The 19082-nt window shown below is 39.2% G+C and overlaps 1 protein-coding gene across 1 annotated transcript; it reads right to left on the bottom strand.

The window, feature by feature from the left end:
- Window positions 1–2389: 2389 nt before the first annotated feature.
- LOC108898592 (NACHT, LRR and PYD domains-containing protein 12-like) lies at window positions 2390–17299 on the bottom strand. The gene is given in 19 exon segments (XM_018698523.2): window positions 2390–4832; window positions 4988–5034; window positions 5206–5379; window positions 6358–6479; window positions 6481–6532; window positions 7835–8008; window positions 8376–8549; window positions 9088–9261; window positions 9513–9686; window positions 9909–10082; window positions 10534–10704; window positions 10785–12588; window positions 13515–13743; window positions 14058–14136; window positions 14375–14488; window positions 14892–15005; window positions 15781–15891; window positions 16001–16096; window positions 17254–17299. Coding segments are annotated over 18 exon segments (4515 nt in total). The 5' UTR covers window positions 16090–16096; window positions 17254–17299; the 3' UTR covers window positions 2390–4293.
- Between the last annotated feature and the right edge of the window lie 1783 nt (window positions 17300–19082).

The following is a 19082-nucleotide window of genomic DNA, read 5'->3' as shown; positions in this document are numbered from 1 at the left end:
TATGTTTATGCATGCATGTGACAATGTGTGAATCTATCTTTCTCAAATTTGTCGTCCCAGTCTCAGCCCAGGAGCGCTGAATCCATATCGCGTTAATTTGCTCCATATGTTACAGGTCCTGGCTGAAATCCCTCCTCTTAAGCAGCACTACTACAGGTAATGAATACTGGTTGTAAACATGACTGGATGCTTTCCCCCACTTGATAATTAGATCGCTCAATCATTTGCTGCAGTGATCTTTGCTTTGCTTGGGGCTTAGAGAAAGAGATATGCGTGCAATGTGTGTGTGTGAGGGCATTTCATTGTTTGTGCACATAAACATGTCAAGTGAGGGTGTGTGTATTATTAGCATGTGCATCTGTGTAATGAATGTGTTTGGATGGCCACATGTGTAAGCTTACATGTAATTCATTGATGCATGTGCACAGAATTTACATCCACGTGTTACTGAATAAATCCTATTGAGACACTGGCTTTTTAAGTGGAGCCCAGGTCCACTGAATTATATATTAAAAAGTATTAGAATGTGAACTGAATTTATATAAGAAGGAGAGATACATGTCTCTAATTTCTTCATTGCATCATGGCTTGGGATCACTTCCACAAAACAAATGATGGCGTGTTTGCTAATTGCACTCATTACTGTTCAAAAAGTTGCTTCTGCTCAAGAGAAAGAGAAGCAGAAAATAAATAGACAATTAATTACAGACATGTTTTACTTAATCTTCCCAATATAAAAATTTAAACGTTAAATATCAAAGGAACAGTTTGACATTTCAGAAATATGTTTATTTGATTGATGCCACTGTCACATTCTTTACAAGTAGTATGTAGCTGGAGCCAGCGGCAGGTTAGCTGGTTAGTCTGGTCCTGTCCGAAGGCAACAAAATCTGCCTACCAAAGCTCAATAACAGTGGTGCAGAGTTGCCGTATTTTTGTAGGCCAACCCTGAAGTTGGCATCACCCTACCAGTCAACATGTGTATGTGGGCCCCACCTGGGAGGCATCAGAGACACTCCTGCACATATTACCAGATACCTGGATCAGCATCATTATCAATCAAGCAGTTTAAAATACATTTTAAAAAAACAGAGATTCCTCCATTTTGATTTTATATTTATTTGATTTTGATTTGGAGGTGGAGCGGCATGGTGGTGCAGTGGTTAACACTGTTGCCTCACAGCAAGAAGGTTCCAGGTTCTGGGTTCCGGGTTAGAGAAGGAGCAGGCTTCTCTGTGTGGAGTTTGCCATGTTCTCTCTGTGCCTGTGTGGGTTCTCTCTGGGTTCTCCAGCTTCCTCCCACAGTCCAAACACATGCAGGTTAAGTGGTGACTCTAAATTGTCTGTAGGTGTGAATGTGAGTGTGAATGGTTTTGTCTCTATGTGTTGGCCCTGTGATGGACTGGTGACCCATACAATGTCAGCGATAGGCTCCAGCCTATGTTTTCCCTTGTTCTTCACTGATGGACATGACGACGTTAACAAAGTTATTCCATGCTGATGGCACTTTCTCATACACCCTAAGCTCCATAAATCAAAGGTCTTTAGACTTTTATTTTAGTCACATTTTAAATAACATTTATTCAACATCAGTGGCGTCATGTTAGCAGAATGATAATGGGGAGTTTATGTACAATGCAAGTGGCACACTGTGGCCCGGTGGATTTTGAAAGTAAGATATTTATTTACCATTAATATGAGTCAATAAAGTATAGAAGATGCAATAAAGTTGAAGTCAAGCTCCTCAAGTTCATGTCCTGTAGTGTATCCTAATCAACCCATACTAACCTTTATATAAGCTTTATGACTCCTTGGTGAAAGACTGTTGGGTGAACATCTGCTCTGCATACTGTCATTATTATTACTACTAATGAATTTGGAGATCCAGTCTGGCATCACTTGATTGATTGTATTTACCAGGTGATGTTCACAAAGGAGGTAGATGGGAGTGTTATTTATGTGAGAATCATAAGGTATGAGGAAGTGGATTGATTGGCTTTATCAGTTAAATTTAAACAACACACAGCTGCATCAACAATGAAGAAGGAAGGTGGGGAAAGACTGGTGAGTGAATGATGAAGAGGTGATGGGCAGAGGTGAACATTTTCTGCAGATAATATGTTTTATATGCACACACTCTGCATTAGACTGGCTAATCATATAACAGCAGAGGAAACTAAAAACACTGAAATAAAAGAGGCTAAAAATCTCTGTACAGCTGCATGGAACTGTGGAGTGTGGTGATTATTCAGTGTGGGTTCATTACCAGAAACAGGAGCTTTCATATTACACAGAATCATTTGATCCATAGTTAATACAAAAATACCTGTTAATGCAGCTTTATTAGCTTTTCTAAAATGAAATGAGACCTTGTTGTGTGTGTGGCAGACTTTAATGCACATTACACTATATTCTCAGGTTACAGTCAGCACAAATGTGATTCAAGTTGAAATCAGCAAAAGATCAAAATGTAACTCCACATAGTAACGTGTGTAAGAAAATGAGATGAAGCTTTAATCTCAAATAGAAACTTTTCAACAACTACTACATCTGGATTTCTTTAAAAGCACTATTAACTATAACCTTGTTTGGCTGAATGGAACACACGCTCACAGTCTGCACCCACATTTGCTCAGCAAAAACAACTGAATCCCTGCTGTGCTATGACACTGTGGATCCCACAATAAAGCATAAGCATGCTGCTTCATCACTGTCTACCTGCATGGGGTGGAAGCACACCACAATGCACTGGCAGACAGGTCCTTCAATAGCTTCTCTTCTAAGAGCAATCTCCTCAGTATCTCACTCAACATATGAAACTACAGCATGTGAGATGAAAAAGATGAGAATTGTAACACTGGCCATTAACTGAGGAACCCTGTAAGTCATGCACTCCAAACAGGACTGTATAAAAATGTAATGAAACATGATGAAATGTCCTTCTACATAAAATTGCAATCTGTACTTAATTTATCACGAACTGTCCAGTGATTATTTCTTTATAAGGGATGTTATTAACTAAATCATGAAACTATTTCATGTACAGTATATGTATTTACTTTACAGTAACTAATCAGAATCAGAAAAAAGAAAAAGGAAACATAATATTACAATGTAATGTGAAATGCCAGAAAATGTGTTACATTGTGTATGTCTTATTTATTCAATAATGTTTAATTAACCATTTCAATCCATATATTAAAAAGGCTTTTCACTCTGTTTGTCAGCTTGCTTCCATTAAGAAAGCACAGGAACTTGCTGAGTTCAAATGCACCTTTTAGATATTTGGGCCACACCACCATCTTGTGGTGGCCAGCATGTGTGACATCCTTTAACTGAATAACAGTTACACTAAAGAATCAAATGCTAGGAAAAAAAAAGCTCCCACACTGCACCGGTACCCAGGAGTCATATAGGACACAAGTGAACTGCTAATGTGTTAGGAGAGTACTCAAAACATGTTTTTCACTTTTTTTTTAAGAATGCATGATAGCTTTGTAGGTTAAATAATCCTTAACACTACCTTAGAACCACTCACATAAAACAGTTAGCATATTTGATTGCTCAGAACCTTTATTATCTTTAAGAAACTTCAGAAATTCAAATAGATTTTCATTTAGAGTTTACAAAGTACTGAGCACATGAGAAAAAATGATCAAAAGCTCAGTCAACAGTGAAACTGGGTAACAAACTATAAGAATAATGTTTTTTATCACTGCATGGAAAATGTGGAGCTGATATTGACCTTCTAACACATTTACATGCGAGGACTTTTAAACCTCAGTGTCAATGAACTACACCCAGCACTGTAGTTTAGCATGAAAATGCTCCTGGCTGAGAAATAGCTCAGTACATAACCCCTGTAAAACCACAAACAGTTTTTTTTGTACAGAAACAAACAAGATATAATGTGTTAATTAGTGAGCTTTAAGGAGTGCTGCTCACTGAAGCTCTTTCCTTATTTAAAAGCTATTTGTAAGTTTTCTCAGCCACTGAACAGCTGTTTCTTGTGGTGAGTGAGTTGCAATTGGAAAGTGATGACATGGGGCAGCCAGGCAGGGCTAGGTGGTTCACATGCTAACTTCTGTACAGGAAAAGAAGTGACAAACTTGAAGCAAAACATTGGCATTGCTGGAGACAGCTCTTGGCGAAAGCGAGTAAAGGAATGATGTTTGCTGCTTGCAGCGTCTCTGAGTAGTAAGTAAATAGCTGCTAACATTGGCTATGTAGCAACTGCAAAACTTACAAATATTACAAATGTCTTACAAATGTTCATCGACATAACCAGGTTACTTAACTGCAAGTACGCACGTTGATTGAGGAGCCAGGCCACCCAAGCCTAAAGGCAGGGTAGAGTGGTTCACTGAATGTGGAGAGGAAGGTGTAGAGGTGAGTGAGTGTGTCAGAGGAGACGCTGTAGAAGGACAGAGCACCAGCAGACCAGTCCAAATACACTGCCAGTCCTTTAGAGTCAGAGGAGGTGGGCTCACATATGTCTGTTTCTCTTCCATTGTGAAATGCAGAGTAACCGTCATCAGAGCAGAACAGACTCCAGGACTTTTCATTCCATCCAAGCCTACAGTCATCACCCTTTCCACGCCTTCCGATTCCTCTGTAAGTTACCCCCACGAACACCCCTCCATCTCTGTCCACCTCCCAGTAACAGCGACCAGTCAGACCATTTGTGCACAGCAGCTGTTTCCAGTAGTCAAATTTCTCTGGGTGATCAGGACGTGACTGCTTTTCTGCCACCAAGATTACTTGTTGCATGCTCTTAGACAATATGAGCTTTTTGTGTGCTGTGTTTAGGTCCAGTTTGAGTTCACAAGCATCTGATAGAAAGAATAAGGTACATTTCAGCAGCAGTCTATGATTTAACAGTATTTTTGTGTTCATTATTTTAAGTTATCAGTATGAGGTCACTGCATAACATGGTTTCCCCAAACAAAAATGTGGTGTATGTTGATTTGTTGAGTTAAACACTTACACTTCAATAGACCAGATTTTAATCTCTGCTTTCCCCCATGATCCATTCTGGAGAATGAAACAAAGAATGACTGTCATGTTCTCTTAAATTATTATTAGGCTTTGAAAACCTCTTCTGATTGATTTAAAACTTAAACGTGAAACAACGGGAGAGCTTAACTGTGTGATGGAAAATGTGTGTTAGTTCATAACCTTCTATAGACCATTGTCTTTTCATACCTGAGAGAGTCCAGTCTCCACTGTGGATTCTCCAGTCCAGCAGAAAGGAGTGTCACTCCTGACTCTCCAGGATGATTGTAGCTCAGGTCCAGCTCTCTCAGATGGGAGGGGTTGGAGCTCAGAGCTGAGGCCAGAGAAGCACACCCTTCCTCTGTGACCTGGCAGCCTGACAGCCTAAACACACAAATGCAGGCACGTGCACACATACATACACACTTTGTTAATGCCAACAGCTGAAACTTGATTTTACCTGTTTTTTAAATAATATTTAAAAAGTGGAGACAAGCTTACAGTGTATTAGATTTTGTTATTAATGAATGATCTTCTATTAAATTAGTTGTGAGGGCATACTCAGAACATGAGGCAAAAATCTGGCACAGCACAACTGCATATAATGTCAGTTGAAGGACTTAAGCAGGTATGTTTAGACATGAATTGGCCCAGAGAAGTGTTGGGCAAGAGAGCACGTCATGTAGTGAAATGGTAAAATGTCTTTTACTTCTTTTGAAGTGAGTAGTGTAAGGGGATACAATTTGAAATTCAGTAATCACATTACAGTTACTATTTCCATAAATTCTCCATTAATTTGACATTTTGGGAGATCAGCTTGTTCGCTGTCTTACTGAAGACAGAAGTTTGATATCAGTTCCAAATCTCTGTGTGTTCAGTGGAAAGATTGTTTTGATGTAACTCAAATACAGAAGGTGTAACTGAACAGAGCTGAAATTTTACAAGTAATGTAACTAATTACTTTTGCAGTTTGGTAATTTGTAAAGTAATGGAATTAATTTTCAATTAGTTAAATGTTTTACATTTTTCAAGAAGGGAGATGACTGAGAGAAGTCTGAAGCAGAACAGCCACACAAACACACACACAGGCACACTGCAGTAACACACATGGCTGTTGCTAGCTTACATCTAATGTGTACACTTGGTACATTGGCTGTTTGAGAAGAATTATCAGAGTAATGATTTCATTATTATCCTACTCAAGGTATCCTAATGTGTTGCAGAACATTAGGAACACATAACACATTTTATATGTTTTGCAGGGAAATGCAGCTGTATATGTTTGTTTTTATACAGGTCATAAACCTGCATGTAAAGCAGGATTTCATTTGTCATGTATTGTGCATAGTGAAGAATTCTGACCTTAAAGTTTCCAGGCTACATTGTGGACTCCCTAGTCCAGCCGAGAGCAGCTTCACTCCTGAATCCTGCAGGTCATTGTTACTCAGATCCATTTCTCTTAGAACAGATGTCTGGGAGCTGAGGAGTCGAGGACAGAACTTCACAGCTTCTCTGTGACACCTTACAACCACTCAACCTTAATGGACATAAAAATATGGGAAATAATTGCTCTCTAAATGTTTATAAGATTGTCATCCTTCTGTAATTGTTTCCTTGATTCCCAGATTTTCTTGTGATTGGTGGCTCTAAGTGTAGTTAAACAGTCTGTACCAGGAGGAAAAAGGGGGGTGAAAGGAAACAGGAAATGACATACTGAAAAGGCACAAGGAGGAGTCACACCTGGGAGCTGATTAGGGAGGGAAGTTCAAACAAAGGGGTAAGACTGGAAGAAGGTTTGAGACTGGAGGAGTGAGAGAAAAAAGGAAATGGAGAGAAAACAAAAAAAAAGACTAGTATCTTGGATAAAACATGGATTTACACGGTCTTTTACTGAGGAGTTTAAGATAGAATGTTGAGCTTGTGGATCTAAGACTGTAGGAGGAGAAAAGGGAACCCTGGAGCTGCCGGACCTGTCCTGCTCGGTTTTCTAAGGCTTCTCTCTCCAGGTCAGAGGACACTTTTCATCATCCACACCCCAGATAAGTCCCTTCACCACCCAAACTCTCCTGGCTTCTCCCATACTCACCTGAATGCATTTCTGCTTTCCCTCTTCCTCTCTCTACCCAGAAACATTCACATACCTACATACACCCTGAACTGAACTGAACTGAACTGGACTGAACTGAACTGGACTGAACTGGACTGAGTTGATTTACTTTCCCATATTCATCCATTCATACCTTCACCCTCCTTAAGTGACTGTACACCCCAAATGGACTCACACACACTCTTACCTGCATCCATACTGGTTACAGAACCATAAAATGAGACTGACTAATGAGATTTTGATTTGTGAGATTTGATTTTTCTTTCTTTTTCTCTCTTTCTGGAGGTTGAAATTGTGATTTTCATCATTGATGTGAAAGAGTGAAATAATATAAGATACATATCGCACCTTTATTGGTTGTTTTTTCTCCTGTTCCTTTCTAGCTAGGACGCAAGCCCTCTCTGATTTAAAGTTATTAACAAAAATAAATTTGACAGGTATAGGTGGATAAGTTTATACCTGGCCTGTCTGGCACCCAACCACCTTATTCATTTCTGTTAAGAGAGGCGCCTACGTTACAAGTCTTTCCTGTAGACAATTTACAAGGATGTCTACATGTTTTGGCAGCTCAGTAAATTGTAAAGTGCAGCATTCAAATAAATCACTTTAGCATACACTAAATCCTTGTCATAGACCAAAGAACAAGTAAGAAATAAATGAAGAAATAACTGCTATTAAATTGAGAAGTAGAGAAAAAAAGTTTTTCAACAACTTTTCAACAACTGATCTTACCTTAGACTCTCCACCCTACAGTGTAGATTGTTCAGGCCAGGAGAAAGCAGCTTCACCCCTGAATCCTGCAAGTCGTTGTCACTCAGATCCAGCTCTCTCAGACTGGAGGACTGGAAGCTAAGAGCTGAGGACAAAGCCTCACAGCTCATCCACGACAGTTTGCACACACACAGCCTTGACATGCAGAAAATGATATAGATGTGTTAATGCCTGATATTTTAAAGCTGATGTTTCATGACAGCTTATAGCTACTCAACCTCAATGGGCATAAAATTGTGTGAAATAGTTACTCTTAAATGTATATGAGATTGTTGACCCTCAGTAATTGTTTCCTTCATTTCCCGATTTCCTTTTGATTACTAGCACTAAGGGTAATAGATACAGTCTTTGGCGAAAAGTATGATTTTCAATTATGTAAATTAAGTGCAGCAGTCAGTTCTCAGTTTTAAATAAAATACAGAAAAGGCAACACTTAAGTACACACACAGTCCTCATCATAAACCAAAGAGCAAGTTAGAAACAAATGACAGTTTGGCATTACCTAAGACTTTCCAGTCTGCAGTGTGGATTCTGCAGTCCAGCAGAAAGCAGCTTAACTCCTGTATCCTGCAAGTTGTTGTCACTCAAATCCAGCTCTCTCAGACTGGAGGAGTGGCAGCCAAGAGCTGATGACAAAACTTCGCAGCTCATCCATGACAGTTTGCATACACACAGCCTTGGCATGTATAAAATGATGTTGACATGTTAGTGTCTGACAGTTTAAAGCATTTTTTTCTTTTTGACAAAGGTGCCCAGCAATTGATCACTCTTACCAAGAATATCCTTTTGAATTGTCTAATTCAGGGTTATAAACATGAGCTAGTAAATAGATATTGAATTAAATATGTTGTTTAATATTACACAACAACAAGCAAAAGCAAACTGTCAAACTGTATCACATACTTGAATAAAATTACCCCCATAAAAAAGCACATATTCAAGAATTAAGGTAACAAAATTGTCATTGTCATTATTTGAAGCTAAATTTTATCATAATGCCATAAAACTTACGTACGTCATCCTGGATATCAGTCACAGACTGCACTTAGCTCAAAAAGGCAAAACAAGCATGCCAACCACATCTACTGGATGCTCATCTTGTCTTATGCACTGATACATTTTTGTAAGGTGTCTACCAATTTCACTATACCTTGGCATAAAAAAACATTTATAGTCATGATTGCGTGGTGGTCTTTTGAATACCTTTGTCTTACCTAAGAGTTACTAGTGGACAGTGTGGACTTCCTAGTCCAGTAGAAAGCTGTTTTACTCCTGAATCCTGCAAGTCATTGTTACTCAAGTCCAGCACTCTCAGACTAGAAAATGGAGAGCTAAGAACTGATGCAAAATCCGTACAGCACCTCTCTGTGAGGCTGCTCTGAGTCAACCTAGCAAAAGAAATCAAGACAAATTACTCTTTCAGACCTGCTCATTCTAAGCGACCAACAGTTTTAGTGTCATAAGGAGGGGGACACTTCGTCACCTCTAAAACTGCACAGCCTTCAGTGAAGAGAGATACAACTCACAATGGTTTTATCACACAGTAACTATGCCAAAGGAAAAAAAATGTTTGAAGAGAGCAAGACGAATAACATATCATAACATAATATATTATTGCAATAGCAAAGAATGAGCTAACCTGAGAGTTTCCAGTGCAAGGTTTGGATGCTCCAATCCAGCAGAGAGAAGCTTTACTCCTGAATCCTGCAGGTTATTGTGGCTCAGGTCAAGCTCCTTCAGGGTAGAAGACTGTGAGCTGACAACTGAGGACAGAGTTTCACAACCTCTCCATGACACTTTACAGCCACAGAGTCTTCAGAAGAATTTCAGAAAGAATAATTTAGTAGAGAAAATATGTAAACATAGCAAAGAAACCCCCCAAAAACATCTTTAACCTATCAGAATATTTGTGGAACACTACTAACAGCAAATGGTCAAACTGATATTCCTCTTTTTTAACAGTAAGATACCATACAATGCAACATCTGTTATTTAAGCACTGGGATAAATGTTTCAATTCTTGGGGGATCCTGACCTGAGAGTTTCCAATGTAAAGTGTGGACTTGCTAGTCCAGCTGAGAGGAGCTTCACTCCTGAATCCTGCAGGTTGTTGTTACTGAGATCCAGCTCTCTGAGACTGGAGGACACAGAGCTGAGAACTGAGGACAAATCTTCACAGCTTCTCTCAGACAGCTGACATCCACTTAGTCTTCATACATGCAGACACATAATCATCACACTTAGTTTTGCTGAAAATGTTTCCCTTCTTCTTATGTGTCTTGTCTAGAGTGGCAACTGACTCTGGTGTTTGTATGTAAATTGTCAATAAGTCTGTGGAGATATATTTGAGGGTGAAGCCTCTGTGTAATATTGCTTATGCAATATAGCGCTCATTTTAAGTCAGAGCCTTATAGTTTGTAGTTTTTTTCTAGCTCTCCCCAGGTCACTGAATTCTTGGTTAATGCAGAATACCAGTGTTATACAGAGCTAACTTTTATAGAAATTGACTAGGCCCAGAATTTCTCCATCCATATTTTCAGTATGTGGCCCCAAAACGTAAGTGTTTGAGCTATTAGAATATCATTACAGAGCTGACCTTGCATTCACAGAACTGAATTATAATAATATTACATAAAAAACATCAAATAATATCATCTAACCCGAGAATTTCCAGTCTACTTGAACTCATCAGTCCAGCTGAGAGCCCCTTCACTCCTGAATCCTGTAGATCATTGTTACTCAGGTCCAGCTCTCGCAGATTAGAGGACTGGCAGCTGAGAATGGAGACCAGAGCTTCACAGCTTCTCCATGACAATTTACAGTCACTCAGCCTGAAAAGAAAATTACCATTAAGAGAATTTGAAATGGCTTGTTTTTGTTATTTTCAACCAATCTAGTTATGTACACTTACAGAGATTTTGTAGAAGCTTTGACAACTGGCAGCAGTCTCAGGAGACCTTCTTCTGAAGCAGAGTACTTCTTTAAGTCAAATACATCCAAGTCTTTCTCTGATGACAGTAAGATGAAGACCAGAGCTGACCACTGAGCAGGGGACAGCTTTTGTGAGGAGAGACTACCTGAACTCAGGAACTGTTGGATCTCATCCACTAGAGAATGGTCATTCAGCTCGTTCAGACAGTGAAACAGGTTGATGCATCGCTCTGGAGAGGGTTTCTTCCTGATCTTCTTCTTGATGTACTGAGCTGTCTCCTGACTTGTCTCTGAACTACATCCTTTGTGCTTGAGTAGGCCTTCAAAGACAGTAAGACTGAGCTCCTGTGAAAGACCAAGGAGGAAGCGGAGGAACAAGTCCAGGTGTCCATTTGGGCTCTGTAAAGCCTCATCCACGGCACTTTGGTAGAGGTGTGTTAGCCTGGATTTGCTTTTTAGCAGCATAGACCATTTAGGGTTTGATTGTGATTCTGACAGCAGATTAACACCAGTGTTGATGAAAGTCAGGAAGACATAAAAGGCAGCCAGGTACTCCTGAATGCTCAGATGGACAAAACAGAAGACCTTCTCTTTGTACAGCCCTTGTTCCTCTTTAAAGATCTGTGTGAAAACCCCTGAATAGACAGAGGCTGCTCTAACATCGATGCCACACTCTATGAGATCTGCCTCATAGAAGATCAGATTGCCTTTCTGCAGCTGCTCAAAAGCCAGTTTCCCCAAGGACAGAATCATCTTGGTGGTCTCAGTGTTCCAGAGTGGATCTGACTCAGCTCCTCCATGATATTTGACATTTGCCAGTTTGGACTGAACCACCAAGAAGTGGGTGTACATCTCAGTCAGGGTCTTAGGCAGCTCCCCTTTCTGACTGCTTTTGAGCACATCCTCCAGAACAGTAGCCATAATCCAACAAAAGACCGGGATGTGGCACATGATGTGGATGCTTTGTGACGCCTTGATGTGGGAGATGATTCTGCCAGCCTGCTCCTCATCTCTGAATCTCTTCCTGAAGTACTCATTCTTTTGTGGGTCTGTGAACCCTCTCACCTCTGTTACCATGTCAACATACTCAAGAGGGATTTGACTGGCTGCAGCAGGCCTTGTGGTTATCCAAAGGTGAGCAGATGGAAGTAGCTTCCCGCTGATGAGGCTTGTTAGCAGCACATCCACTGTGGTTGATTCTGTCACATCAGTCAAGATCATGTTTCTCTTGAAGTCCAAAGGAAGGTGACACTCATCCAGCCCATCAAAGATGAAGACAACCTTGAACTTTTCAAAGCCACATATTTCTGCCTCTTTGGTGTCAGTAAAGAAGACATGAAGAAGTTCCACTAAACTGTAGGCTTTTCCACTCAGCAAATTCAGCTCTCTGAAAGTGAATGGAAATGTGAACTGTATGTCGTTGTTGGCTTTGCCCTCTGCCCAGTCCAGAGTGAACTTGTGTGTTAGGACTGTTTTCCCAATGCCTGCCACTCCCTTTGTCACAACAGTCTTGCTTGGTTTATCTTTCCCATGTATGGGTTTAAAGATGTCTTCACATTTGATTGCTCTTTCCAGTTTTGCTGGGTTCCTAGAAGCTGCTTCAATCTGTCTGATCTCATGTTCCTCACTGAGCTCTCTATTTCCACCTTCTGTGATGTAGAGCTCTGTGTACATTTCTGTCAGAAGTGTAGGGTTTCCTTCCTTGGGAATGCCTTCAATCAAATACTGAAATTTCTCCTTAAGGTGAGATTTGTGGTTGTGTTGGCACAGTGCTGCAAGACTTTCTGAATGAAAAATGAAATCAGTCAGTGTTTCAGAAAAGCTGAAACATGTAAAATTGGTTGGAAAGTGTGGGTGAACTTTTAGTAATCAGACAATTTCAAACAGCTGTTGTATAGGTGTATGTTTGCTATTCTAAATTAACAAGGCAGCATTTAACTATAGGTGAAGACAGCAACAGCTGAGTCTCGAGTAAAGAGCTTGGATAGAGCTAGGATAAATTGCTTCTCAGTGAGAACCACATAAATGCAATTTTGAATGTGTTTAATATTTATGTTAATTTGGAAGTCCAAAATCTACTAATGGTAAAAAGATTATAGTGGACTTAAATAAACACCCTAAATAACATTAGCCATGATGGGGATGGTGATCTGAGTCTGAGATACAGCAGCTGTTACAAGGAAAGAAGACTGCAGAGGAAATGCAACCAAAACCACACAGAGATGTGCATGTCACTTTAGCATTGCATTCCTATAACACTGTTAGACTTGCAGTGGATAGTTGAAAAAATAAAGTAACTAAATTGATGCAGCAGAACCTGACACATACGTTACTCATAGTGCAACTCCACTGCCAACAGTTTGGTCAGAAATGTGAGTGTTATGCTTGCTGCAGCTCATGTAGTGAGATAAGTAGCTAAGTAGGTCTTATACACTCACTTCTGTCTAACTTCACAACCCCTGTTTTTTTTCCAAACTTGTTCTACAGTCATGACCAACCAACTCAAGATACACCACCTGTCTCATTTAACAAATTGCCTCTTTAGAAACTTAAAAGGGCATGAAAGGATTTAATGTGACTGATCACTACTGAAATTCTCTCTAATCCAATCTGCTGATATTCTTCCTATGAATCTGTCCCATGTAGTCTCAGGTCACTTGTGTCCCTCTTTTTTCAATTTCCATTATGTTGAACCTGTTAAATCTCTTACTGTTGTGCAGAGTGTCAGCCAGATCCTTCTGCCTCATAGTCCTTAGGAGGTGCACTGTGATCTTCAAAAATGCCTCCCTGCTGCTCCTCTTTTGTTCCTCTTCTTCACTGTTCACCACCTCCTCATCCTCACACTGCCAGTCTGAGGATTCAGAATAATCTGCACTCAAGAGTCTCTGGAACCTCCTCAGCTCACTCTTCACAAAAGAGACCATGTTCTCTTCAAGCAGCTTCAACGGAATGATAAATGAAACTTTGAGTCCAGATCAAACTGATAGCTCACAACATCAATATACAATATCAGTATTTTAGAAAACAATGTTAACTGTCGCTTCACAGATGAGAAATTATAATGTATAGTAGCTTGTCATACATCCCAATGCAGGGCGTTTCTTTTATTTTGTCTTGTTTAAGAATGTCTGCTCCTAAGACCTGTATGTAAACTGTACAATTTGTAGGAGGTGTTTGATAAATACAGCGCCTGATGAATCTATAATAGATCCAAAATTTGTAGGTGAAGCATAGGTGTTGCACATTCACACACCATAAATACAGAGGCCAGGTCTGCTTGATACTGCAGTGCAGGCTGATCACTGGGAACCTCAGATGTCTCCTGGTGAACTCTGTCAAGACAGCAACGAGAATAAGAAGAAGTCATTATAAGAAAAACAAACCGACACTCATCTAGTTAAAGTTGCTGTGTTCTCTCGTGGTTTCTGAGTAAAAACCACAAATCAACACCACAATAAATGCTAATTAAAGGATGTGATGTAATTATTTGAAGGAAAACAATTCAATATTGATAGCTAGGCATAAACTGCTACCTCTTGTAAGAAAATAGTAACAAATAGACCTTCTTACCTTTGCCCAGCAGATAGACGTCTATCCTTAAAGACGAGAGGTGGCTCCATAGAGTGGTCGCTTTTTATCGACACACAGCTCATTACAGCAGAGTTTGTTCCCACTTGCTCAGTACTGTTAGGATTGCATTAAGGACAACAGGTCTGAACATAGTAATGCACCACAGGGAAGAAAATGGCTGCCAGCCAAAGATGAATTTAAACATTAACATTAGCTCATAGCACCACTGTGCCTAAGTACAACCTCACAGAGCAGATAGTAGAGGGTGGGACTCCCCCCTCTCTATCCTCAGATCGACTCATAGTAAACCTTTTAGGAAATATAGTTGATATGTTAATATGGTTCATGCAAAATTGCATTAAGCTAATTCTAAAAGTACCTCTTTACTCCTCTGTTATATTCAGAGAAAATATTATTTCCTTCACGAACATGTAGAAGCTAACACAACAGTAAACCACCATCTAATATTAAGAGCTAGGCATAAACTGAGAAAATAGTTACAAATAGACCTTCTTACCTTTGCCCATCAGATATATGTTCATCTTTAAAGACGAGAGGTGGCTCCATAGAGTGGTCGCTTTTAATCGACACACAGCTCGTTACAGCAGAGTTTGCTCTCACCTGCTGAGAACTGTTGGGAACATGGGATTTAAATAATGCCAAAAGGTCTGAACATAACACAACAGGGAAGACAATGGCAGCCAGTCTTAAGATGAATTTGAATAATGGAGATTTCAAATTTTAAAAAAAGAAATTGTCATTTCATGAGGAAAAAATGAATCAAAACACATTTGTTGGGCCTTATTTTTTATTCTGAAAATACCTATGGAACAAAATAGGCTACTGAAAAAGTGTGTTTCTTCTCAAAAAATCTTGTTCTGAGAAGAAATTGTAGTTCAACAACAATCCTCTTAAACAAAGCATTTTAATTTAAACAAACAGAAAGCAAAACAACAAACATATGCAGTGTTCATACATGACGTGGAGCCCGAAGCTCTCAGTCAAACCTAACAAATTAACAAACCACTTATCAAAAATGCAACTGAGAGTCTTTTAAACACAATACAAAAAAGTTATTTATCATATCAAATGTTAACAAAATAACATTTTTAAAGATATATAATATATATATTTACTTTTAAAAAGAGAAATAACCTTAGCATGCTATCACACTAAAACAGTGAACATGGGAAATACTGCAGTATAACTGCTAAACATCAGCATGTTGGAACTGTCTTCGTGAACATGTTGCATGTCAGCATGCATGAATGCATTAGCTCATAGCACCACTGTGCCTAGGCATAACCTCACAGAGCAGGTAGCATGGCTGTAGACAGCTCTTTGGAGGAAATTTGATTAGTTCTTCAATAATGTTAACACTAATTCAGTGATTTTTATTGACTTACCTTGCTTCAGAAAAATGCTTTTGAAAAACAAGTGGTGGTTCCATAGACTCGTCGCTCTTCATGGACACACAGCTGGGCGTGGGGGAGTCTGCTCTCCCTTGCTGCACTGAGCTTTAACACAACACAGCCAAAGGTTTTTCACTGCATGATGATTTTGCAGTAATTTGCTATACTACTGACATGCAGGACTGTATTAGACATACTGACATCTTCAACTCACCCCTTAGCTTTGGCCTGTGTGTCATGTTTCATTGATAGAGGGAATGTAGAGGGTGGGACTCCCCCCTCTCTATCCTCAGATCGACTCATAGTAAACCTTTTAGGAAATATAGTTGATATGTTAATATGGTTCATGCAAAATTGCATTAAGCTAATTCTAATACTACCTCTTTACACTACTATTATATTCAGAATTTTGAAACAACTAGGACTCTTCCCAGAGCTGGCCACCAGGCCAAACTGAGTGATCAGGGTAGAGGGGCCTTGGTAACAGAGGTGACCAAGAACCTGATGGTCACTCTGGCTGAGCTCCAGAGATCCTGTGTGGAGATGGGCTAAACTTGAGTAATGAGACTCAGTGAAAGACACATGAAAACCCAGTTGGAGTTTGAAAAAAGCACCTGATAGCCTCTCAGACTGTGAGAAACAAGATACTCTGGTCTGATGAAACCAAGATTTAATTGTTTGACCTCAATTCTAAGCATCATGTCTGGATGAAACAGATATTATTGAGTCCATGTATTTTAGCTCCACAGTCAGTTCCTTTGATCTCATTTTTTCTCTGATATGCATTGTCAGCTGTGAGACCTTATATAGACAGGTGTATGTCTCTCCAGATCATTGTCTAATCGATTGGACATGATTTGAGCTAAATTTCAAGTGTCAAAGCAGTAAAGCATCTGAATACTGAATCACTTACTGTGATATTTAAGTTTTTTCCCTTTTTAAAAAAATTGCTAAAATTTCTAAAATTCTGTTTTTGCTTTGTTTTTATGGGTTATTGAGTGTAGATTGATGAGGGAAAACTTTTTATTTTTATTTTAGTATATGCAACTTAACAAAATGTGAAAAAGTGGAGTCTAAATAGTCCCTGCACAGTTGACATACAGCATGCAAAACTGTTTTAACATGGATGAGGTGAGAATGTGTACAGAATGCAGTTTTATCACTGAATTAGACAAATGAGTTGTTTTGCATTGGGCAAATTTAACTAAGTCATCAGAACTGTCCTAATTTCTTCACATTAAATGGATTAAATAATGAGGCAAATACTCCACATAGCAGCATGGCATTAATTCAAACAGGCAGCACAAAACTAGATATTGAAAGTATTATCACCGAGAGCTCACACTTTAGAGCCCAAGATCAAATAAATATTCTGATTTGCAACTGGAATAAACTCTGAAGCTATGCAGTCATACACATATATATGATACAATGTAGTACTACATTTTTATGTCAAATTTTACATACCCCCAAAATCTGTCCAGATCACATCAAACAAACATTTCACCATGTGGTTGAGCAGCATGTTGCGTAGACGTTACAGCAGTCCTTGGTGTTCGTCTTCGCTGCACCTCAAAATTTCCACAAGCCAAACTGACAAACTGCAACACAGAAAACCAGGCTAACTTGTAACCAGATACATTCTCAGGTCATGTCACACCTTACATTGTTCTCATGAATCTAAGCAGTTAGTCAGATTGTCATACAAGATAAGAGTAGCTGCAGTCAGGTTTGACCGGTCTGTCTGACTGAAGGTGAAAATTTCCTGTATTTGCTCACATGCTACAGTTTGAGGTTGTGAAAAGAAAATAATAAATATGTAACAAGTAACAAGTACTTATCAAAAAACATCAACATGTGAGTGAAAGATGTTTAAACTACACTCACAGAATTCTATTCTAGTGCTTAAAGGTTCTGTATGGAGAAATCCAAAAACATTAGTTATTACTGACACCTGTGCCCAGTAAGTGAACTGCATCCTGTTGCTCACACGAGTGCTTTGAGTCATATGAGTGTTTTGAGTACAAGAATGTCTGATGAGAGACTGACACTGAGTTCTATGCCAGAAAATAACAGCAGTATTAAGAAAGTTTTGGCGAACCTGGGTGGCTGATAATCACATCTTAAAAGTTAACTAATGTTAGCCTGTTAGCAAAGTTAACTTTAGCTAACGTTAGCTAACGGCTTGGAGTTAACGTCCGCCCCACCACGTACACATTCTAATACAAATGTACCTACTATGGGTAGGACTGTATGAGTGGCAGTGAGAATAAAGCTTTTATGAGGTGGTACGACACCGTCCACAATGAAACCTTTGACTTTCAAGCAGAAATTCAGTGCTTCTGTGTTAATGATGTTGTCTATGAAACTTTCCCATGTGCTGGAGTGCACACAGCTTGACCCACTTGCATTGACTTTTCAAAATGCTGTTTCTGCAGACACGGTGACTTGAGATTTGACATTACGCGTTGTTGATAACAATGCTTAAAATCATTTGATTCTACAAGACGTTTTTAAACACATGCATAACAGAAGCAGGAGAAATGCTGAACATATTCTGGAAGCAATGTCTTGGGCAAAAGAAAGTGTTATTGTGGACAGACCAGGGAGAAATCATTGTTAGGTCAGAGGTTTGCACTTGTACGATTTCAAGTGAAAATGTTTTTTAAAAACGTTGGCAGGTTTAAATGTGCTGTTTTCTGCTATCCCAAACACTCAGGTGAATCGGACTATTGTAGAATATAAAGGAGGCTATGATGATGATAAGTTTTTTTTGACCCATAACACCAGGAAAAAGAGAAACCTTTCATTGGCTCACCCTGGCTTAGCACACCACTTAGGACACATAAGTCAGAGGTTTAGGTCACCTAGATCTGATGTCAGTGCATAACTAGATTTTTGTATCATTCAAGTATCATTGTTACATAACATTTACAGTAAATTATTTTTATTATTTTTCATACTGTACACAAGTGAAATTATATCTGTGGCATGCCTTTGGTTGTATTTTGATAACAAACTAACAAATCATAACAAGTAAGATTAGTTCTGTGCATGTTTATCACGCGTGTATATGACATCACTGATATAGAAAAAACACACAGTGCAGGTTGTAGCGTGATCATTCTGTACCTGTCTTCTGGAACAATAATATACACCCATACAGTTTTTCACATTTATCTCAGGTGGAAAACTGTCACAGTCAGGAGGGTTGCCAGAGCTGTCAAAGAAATATCCTTGGTTATGTTTTATAATAAGAATAGACAGCCAGTGCTCACCAACCATTTTGGAGGGAT

This window comes from Lates calcarifer, linkage group LG11, assembly GCF_001640805.2.
Source record: "Lates calcarifer isolate ASB-BC8 linkage group LG11, TLL_Latcal_v3, whole genome shotgun sequence".
NCBI lineage: Eukaryota > Metazoa > Chordata > Actinopteri > Centropomidae > Lates > Lates calcarifer.
This window is presented reverse-complemented; position numbering and strand designations above follow the sequence as displayed.